The 8,630-nt window shown below is 42.6% G+C and overlaps 1 protein-coding gene across 1 annotated transcript; it reads left to right on the top strand.

Annotated features, from left to right (window-relative positions):
- The first annotated feature begins 5,200 nt into the window (after positions 1 to 5,200).
- LOC109210457 (glucan endo-1,3-beta-glucosidase 11-like) lies at positions 5,201 to 7,422 on the top strand. Its single transcript, XM_019373875.1, has 2 exons — positions 5,201 to 6,797; positions 6,925 to 7,422. The coding sequence occupies exons 1-2, from the start codon at positions 5,634 to 5,636 to the stop codon at positions 7,006 to 7,008; spliced, it is 1,248 nt and encodes a 415-aa protein (XP_019229420.1). The 5' UTR covers positions 5,201 to 5,633; the 3' UTR covers positions 7,009 to 7,422.
- The last annotated feature ends 1,208 nt before the right edge of the window (positions 7,423 to 8,630 follow it).

Below are 8,630 nucleotides of genomic sequence, written 5' to 3'. Positions count from 1 at the left end.
AATAAAGCAACATTTTACTCAACATTGATCTTCTTTCACAATATAAAGTTCGACATCGCTCGAATTACGACGGGTTAACATTTCGACCAACTCGAAATAACACCCCTACGGTAAAGGCCATCACCAATGAAAAGAGTTCGACATTGCTCGAATTACGACGGGTTAACATTTCGACCGACTCGAAATAACACCCCTATGGCAAAGGCCATCACCAATAAAAAGAGTTCGACATGCTCGACTTACGATGGATTAAAATTTCGACCAACTAGAAATAACACCCCTACGTCAAAGGCCATCGCCAATGAAAAGAGTTCGACATTGCTCGAATTAAGATGGGTTAACATTTCGACCAACTCGAAATAACACCCCACGGCAAAGGCCATCGACAATAAAAAGAGTTCAGCGTCGCTCGAATTACGACGGGTTAACATTTCGATCAACTCGAAATAACACCCCCACGACAAAGATTGTCGTCAAACGAAGGGTTCGACCTCGATCGAATCATTTAATACTCGACATCGCACGGATTACTTGACATCCGACACTGCCCGAGTCGCTTTATACAACCTTGTTCGAGTTATTAAGTTCCGCAATCACCTACGACAAAAACATCACACGAGGCTGGAAAGCCCGGTGCACACCCCCCCGCATCAAACAAAAATAACAACTTAGAGGTACATAACAAAAAGTAACCGTTCTATTACAACTGTATATTACAAAAGTTTTTTACGAGGGGCTCAAGAACGCCCTCAGAAAAATAGCAAAGCAAAAATAAATACTACAAACTCCTAAGCCACATCATCCCCCGTGGCATACTCCTCATTATACCAAGAATCGGAGGCGAGCCTGTCCGAATCATCATCAACAATACCATCTCCATCAGACGTACCGGGGTCATAGCCGCAAGCCTCACGAGCTGCACGTGCTTTAACATGCACATCCCAAAGTCCTGCCTCGGAAACCTTTCCATTGCTTGAAGGGACTTGTACACGTCTAGTCGAGCTTCGGCATGGACCCACATCTCGTATAAATCCTGCGGCACGACAGGATCAGCCGAAGCATGAGATGTAGAGGGTTGCGACTGCCATCGCACATCCTCCGCCTTCAAAGAAGTAACTTTTTCGTTTAACAAGGACAACTCCGCCTCCAGATCTTGGATACGTCCCTCAAACTTCGCCACCTTGAGCGCAGACGTCTCCACCTCATTGTCTCGTTCAGATCTACAAACGCGAATGGCGTCTTCCAAAGCCACTACCTCGGAGATGGCAGTCACCCTATCCCTTTCAGCACGATCCAATTCATCAGCCTGAACACTCAGCTCGTCCCTCAGGTCGACAGCCTCCGCCACCCTCTTGTCAAGCTCAGTAGTTAAGGTAGCCATCCACACTTGAAGGTCGGCGTTCTCGGCCATCACCCCCTTGCTCATCTCAAGTTCATCTTCCTTGACCTTAAGAGCCGCCTCAAGTTCACTACATCGGGCAATGGCCTTCATTAGGTCTTCGTCCCGCTATTTCAGCTCTTCGACCTTTTGCGCCAACTGTTTCTCCTTCTACTTGAGCCCATCACAAAACAGCTGAAAATCTTTGTCTTGAGTAAAGAGATCGGCCAATGCACGATGTTTGGTGTGGTACTCCTTATATTTGGAGGTCACTTTCCCAAAAATGGTCGTCTTCCGCCTATCCCTCCGATCGCGCTCAGTCTCCATGGTGAGGGTCTAGCATGCAAAACAAATTCAAAACGAGGAGTGGGTTAAGTATACAAAACAACTCCAAAAACAAAAAGAAAAGAGAGAAACACTTACCCGCAATGCCATCCCGGAAATTCTCCGCGACAGCTCTACATCACTCATCGCCTTAAGCACCGCGCTCTCGGACGTAGCGTACAAAGGGGCAAACGCTGATGCTGCCTGCTCGCAATTCGCCAACAAGTCATAATCCACAGGGATGACTATGTGTCGATCAGGACCCTCCGTCCTCACTTCCACGCGAGTATGTCACTCCAAGAAAGCTCGTACATTTTCGGGGTTGACGTCCGAACCTGAACCGTCGTCCTCGACATGCACAACTCCACCTCCTCCGAAATCAAATGACGCGCCACCCTCGGCGGATCGTACAGATAACCCGCCCTGATATATTCCTTCGGCCCTAGGGAACCTCCCTGCCAAAATGGTATCCGCCATAAAAACGAGACCTGTGCCTGACCCAGGCAGAGACACCGCTCCCGAAGCACCAATTTTGTTCTTTCCAATATCGGTGGCGACGGTCTTCCCAAGTTCTACCCTCCTCCTTTTCCTCGACGGTGATTCATTCCCGTTGGAGGGCTCGTCCATGAGGTGGTAGATGGGTCGAGAAGAGATCTCATCCCGTACAATGACGTCATGAGAAGAGTCTCTACCCGGTACATTCTGAGCACGATCTCCTCAGATGGATTCAGACAAGGCAAATTGCATCCCCACCAACGCGACGGCCTAGCGAAATGCGGGATTGGGGCCTTCTTCTTGGAAGCCCTACGACCTATCATCGCAAAGAGGTCGTATCAACAAACGACAGCAAACAGTCAAAGGCCAAAGCAAAAGGAACACTTACCAGATGGAACTTTCGGCCCAAAGCGTTGGAGGAAGGCGGACCAATCTCGAATCCCTGCCACATAAGGTAGTATGCGAGCTACCCAGTCCTCAATACTGACAGCGGGAAAAGGCGCACGCCTCTTAGCTGTACAAAAAAGTCACAAATAAATACAAATTAGAAAGAACGAAAGTAAACAACAAGTACCAACACCTACGGTTATGATTCCACTGTTCTGGAAATCCAGCGGGGTCCGACACCAGGTGCTCAATTTTGATGAAGAACTATTTATGCCAAAATTTGCGGCTCGCCCGGTCGTCTATCCCGACCACCAACCCCCTGGTCTCACGATGTCGCAAGTGTATCATGGTGCCCCTATGAAAACTTGGAGAAAATTAATGTAAAAGATGATGAAGGCTAACTTCACACCCGGCCAACTCCGCATATTTCGTTAACACTAGAAAGATTTTATACGTATACGGAGATAGTTGTGCCGGGCAGACTTCATAGAACCGACAGAATTCCTCCGCCAGCGGAAGAAGAGGGAGGGTGTGACCGATCACAAAAGGATACACATAGAAATCACAATATCCCGGTCTATGGACCTCCACAAGGTCCTTTCCAGCCGAAACTATCTCGATATGAGGAGGAATGTTGTACGTAGATCGGAGTTCATTTATGTGAGCCGACTCAGTTTCAGAGACCACCAGAACGGGGGAAGGGGCAGGTTCCTTGTGGAAATCATTCCTAGACATAGGGTTTCTTGGTAGTATTTCCTCTACGGCGGGAAAACTATCCCCCTCCTCAACCACTCTATCCTCGCCATTGGAAGGAAGGGTCATGGATAACGGAGTGGCGTCGGAAACTTCTTCGTGTGTCCGATGTGTTCTGGGCATTTTTGTAATAGAGGATGTGTTGCTAAAACTTAAAATGAGGAACGGTGATCGAACGGAAAATATGAGAAGCAAAACCGCGAAAACTGGGATAAAGAACTAAGAAAGATGATCAATAGTGAAAATGTGTACACAAAGAAATGGCTAAAAGTTTCTAAAAAAACAAAATCTTCACCTATTTATACGGTTGGATGGCGCAGGAATCGAAGCAGAAGACTGCCAAGGGCGCTAGAACCAAAGCGACAAGCAATCAGATGCTGTCTGGGAAGGTGCGGAATGATAACGCGCGTAGGAGTGACATCACATCCCGATAGCTATATCGATTAGGGTTCCGTGGGACGTGTCGACCTCGGCCAAACCGGCACGACTCAATAGCCAAATTCTGCAACGGGAACGAATGATATCCGCTCATCAAGGACGTGCAGGGCCACGACCTCAACAAGCGGAGGGACTAACTGTATGAGTCCAAATTCAGCAACCACAGAAACAGATAAACGAGACTTGGGATGGAGTCATTACCATACAACGACTAACGGTCGTTGTGGCAAAGGATGACAACCAGAGGCGGGCAGTCGAAGTGAAATAGTTTCGGCAGTCCAAATTCAGAAAAGGACAGGAAGAATATGCCTTTGGAATATTCTTTATATTATACTTTCTAGGGTTTTTTGGAAAAAGGTCCCTTATAAATAGGGAGGGTTAGAAAATAAAGGGGGGGGGGGGGGGTAGGGTGCCACTTTTCAAAGAAAGAGAAGATATTGTAAAAAAGATAGAAGTTATATACGAAAGAACTGTCTTATTCTCTTGACTCAAGCACATGTTGTTTAACTTTCATTCATAAATCTCAAGATTCTACGTTCATATCTGCTGCATACCCTTTCATATCGTCAGAAAAAGGAGATGCTCAATCACACAATCATTGGATAACAATACCTTTATACTATAACTCTTGTCATTTCTTGCATTTATTGCATTTTTAAGGTATTATATATCTCGCCAACTATATCGTATTGCATATACTATTTAGCACCCCTATACTGCTCTCACTGTATCGAAATCTCGTTCCATTTGATCTAGAGATTATTAAGTTCAACGAAGATTCATCCTATTAATATGTTATTAATTAGTTTAGCAAATTATTTGCTCAAACACCATTGAATTTCGCTATATTCACTCTTGGATGCAACTTGCACATTATTCGCTTTTCATGTTGGCACGAGATGAAAAACTATTTAGGGAATAGAAAAAAAAGAAAATAATAAACACGTGACGTGCAACTCATCATTTGCCCGCTTCTGTCCTGAGATAAGGAGCAAAACAGCATCAGTTCCCTGGTGGCTCCAACCATCCAAGATAAATAAATTATTGTAAAAAGAAAAAAAGAGCAAAACCCACTTCAACTCTTCTACCATACCACAATCAAAGAATCTCTCTTTTTTTTCTCCTTTTCATTTTTCCTTCCAATCAAAGCATCTCAATCTCACAATAATTTACAATATTAATGGGTATGGTGGTAAAACGGATTAAAAAATTTATTATTATTCACATCAGATAATAAGCTTTTTAAAGATGGATTAAATATGGATAAAATCTATATTATCCACTTAAAAAATAATAACCAATGAGTTTAGCTTTTACATTAATAAAAATTCAAATTGAGGGTTCCTCAAATTTAGAAGACTAGAAATTGTCCCAAAAATAGTCACATTCAAGAAGCCATGGATATCTGTCGATTAACCCATTTTCTCTTCATATTAAATATGATCGGATCAAATAATTTATTCTTTTTGCCTTATCTGTTTTAGACTCAGACCATATCCGACCCGCTTATTTGGCACCCCTATTCATAAGTTAAGATATCTATTAAACTTCCAACATCGGGAGGAAAATTAAATCAGGGCATGGGCATGCAGATGGGACAGATGACTGCTGGAATACGGACTAATGTTTAATGTCACTAGTAATTCATGAATGAATGGCTCACCTAAATCCCGTCAACTTGCATTAACGCCGTTACGTTACTTCCCCAGAAGTCAGTCCCCCACTCAATTCCCACTCTTTACTCCACTCACTTCACTTCCCTCTCCCAGCTCCACTCCTTCCTCATCCATGTCTACCCTTTCTTCTTCAAAATTATTGTAACTTTTAGTTGAATCACTGAGCAAATATTTGGAGATTCATGGCATTTTCCATCAAATACTTTGCAGTTGTAATCTTAGTGATTTTGAGCCCTGTTATAGGGACTTCAATCGGCGTAAACTACGGTCAGATAGCAGATAACCTTCCTCCGCCGGAGAAAGTGGTTCCGTTAGTGAAGTCCATGGGCGCAACTAGACTGAAGCTGTACGACGCAGATCCACGTGTACTCAAAGCCTTTGCAAATACTAACGTTGAGTTCATTGTTAGCATCGGCAATGAGTACCTCGCCGATATGAACGATCCTGCCAAAGCTCAGGCTTGGGTTAAAACCAACGTCCAAGCCTTTTTACCGGCGACTAAAATCACTTGTATCGCCGTCGGAAATGAGGTCCTCACGTTTAACGACACTTCGCTTTCCAACAATCTCCTCCCGGCGATGGAAAGCGTTTACACTGCGCTTGTTAGTCTTCACCTTGACCAACAAGTAAGCGTTAGCACCGCACATTCCCTTGCAATTCTAGAAACTTCCTACCCGCCGTCCGCCGGAGCTTTTCGCCGGGATTTGGTCGACTGTATTACTCAGGTGTTGGATTTCCATTGTAAAACAGGCTCGCCTTTTCAGATTAATGCTTATCCTTATTTTGCCTACAAGGCAAATCCGAAGCAAGTGCCGCTCGATTACGTGCTCTTTCAGCCTAATCCAGGGAATGTCGATCCTGTGACGAATCTCCACTACGATAATATGCTTTACGCTCAGATCGATGCAGTTCACTCTGCTTTAGCTTCAATTGGCTACAAAAATGTGTGCGTTCAGATCTCGGAGACTGGTTGGCCGTCGAAGGGAGACGGCGACGAGGTCGGAGCCACGCCGGATAATGCGAGGAAATACAATTGCAATCTCATCAAACTCGTGAGTCAAAAGAAGGGAACTCCATTGAGACCTAACACCAATTTGAACATTTACGTCTTTGCCTTGTTTAACGAGAACTTGAAGCCCGGCCCAACGTCGGAGCGCAATTACGGCCTTTTCAAGCCCGACGGATCACCTTCTTATCCCTTAGGATTCGCCGGAATCAACGCTGTCGGGACTAATAGCAGCAGCTCGAGTAGTCCTGCAACTGGCACCGGTTCTTCAACATCCACGTCGTCGTCAACGCCGGCCTGGAGGTCCCCGGACGGCTATCTATCCATTACTTCTGATTCGGTGAGCCTTTCAGCAATCTCTTTTATATAAAAAAATATCTAGATATCATTTTATAATATATTAAATTATCTTCTCAAAACAAAAAAACTTGGTGTAATCAATGTCATTTTATATTATTTTATTTCAGGGAAGAATCCAGTTTTGCTGGAAATCCTTGGTTCTGCGACTGCACATAGTGGGTTTAATTTCACTGCTCTTTTCCCAACTTTAACTACATGGAATTGCTTGAACCGTCATTTGCTGTGAGGTCCGATCCGCCATTGCAAAAGCCATTTGGCTCTTGGCTATTGCCTTAGACCAGGTAGTACTATTGGATTCTTTGATTGTTGTCATATTCTTTTCTTTTTCTCTCCGCAACTAATAATAGGCGGCTGCTTTATTCTGCTGATGAGATTCGACCCGCCGGAAAGTCGACAAGATGACAGCTACTCCCCCACTTTATAGCTGGTTCGATGTTACCTTTTTCCCTTGTCAAAATAATTATATTCGGCTTCTGTATTCTAAACTTAATTTATTCTAGTTTTAGACTGCCATTGATCAATTCATTCAATTGGTAATTTGGTAACGGTAGTTTGTATATTCTATCGGTACAATAATTTGTACTACATGTCTTTTTTTTATCTTAGCTACATGTCTTAACAAAGCTTCGTGAACTCTTTCTTAATCCAACTGCAGAGAAGGCCTCCCCCTCCCCCTCCCCCTACCCCCCCCCCCAAAACCCCAATATTGCATTTAACTTTTTTTTTTTTTTTGGACTTATCCGGTTTCGGTATATGCATTGGAGCTCGATTAGATTCACGCGTCAGAAAGTCCAATATTTGAGTAAAGCGTCCTCTAACAAAAGCAACTCCATACTCAAGATTCGAAACCGTAACAAAAGCAACTCCATACTCAAGATTCGAAACCGAAACCTCTAGTGTACAACTGGAGAGAAGCCCCCTCCCCCCTCCCAATCCCAATATTGCATTTGGCTTCCTTTGATGTAAGAGGTTTGAACTATGATTAAAAAGTTTGACTTTTTAATTTTTGAAAGAAAAATATGTTTTCAACCCTATACCAAGATAAAAGCCTCAAAGTTAATTAGTTTCTTTCAATTGTTGCAAAAATTGAAAACAAATTTATTTGGCATTATTTGGTTTAAGAACCATTTTCGCAAAAAAAGTTCCCTAAAAACTCGTTTTAAAATTATCAAGCAAACGTCAATATGAATTGTTGCTGAAGAATTTAGGAAAATAATTCCCACAAATAATACTAACATTATACATTAAGTTATACAAAAATAGTATAGAACATAGTATTACCCTAATAGCTTGTTTGGATGGTTGTTACCTATCCTATTGTATCTTTCAGATACAATGTTATTTTTGATTGTTACTTAAATTTTATTGTATTGTATCGTTAAATTCGTCGTTACGTAACAACGGAAAGTGCCACTTATGAAACGACGGATTTGGTGTGATGGCGTCGTTACTTTTCTCTGATATTGACCTTCCTTATTATTAAGTAATCATATTTTATCCTATAACCTACTTTTTTATATAACTAGTTTCTCTACACATGCATTGCACGTATATACGCAATTATATAGTATACGATTTGTAAAATAAAACCAATATATTGTTGAAACAGAAATCAAGATAATTTAATGAATGATAAACGTGAATTGTCGATTGTTGAGAATCAAGATGATTGGATTTCGTCAAGATGATTATTATTCTCGTAATATACATCTACTGGGAAATGTGTTGGAAATACTTTGGTATGTCGCACATACCAAAAATATTTACAGTTAGGAGTACTCATTCATCTTTTGAAAGGTGAAAGGTGCATAAT

Source organism: Nicotiana attenuata, unplaced genomic scaffold (genome assembly GCF_001879085.1).
Source record: "Nicotiana attenuata strain UT unplaced genomic scaffold, NIATTr2, whole genome shotgun sequence".
Classification (NCBI taxonomy): Eukaryota; Viridiplantae; Streptophyta; class Magnoliopsida; order Solanales; family Solanaceae; genus Nicotiana; species Nicotiana attenuata.
Note: the sequence above shows the minus strand (reverse complement) of the source record. Positions and strands in the feature narration are given on the sequence as shown.

Bases quoted from the DNA above. Each gene is read 5' to 3' on its own strand.
- LOC109210457 (XM_019373875.1), top strand. From the start codon at position 5,634: ATGGCATTTTCCATCAAATACTTTGCAGTTGTAATCTTAGTGATTTTG. The intron at 6,798-6,924 runs GTGAGCCTTTCA...ATTTTATTTCAG, and splicing joins TATCCATTACTTCTGATTCG to GGAAGAATCCAGTTTTGCTG.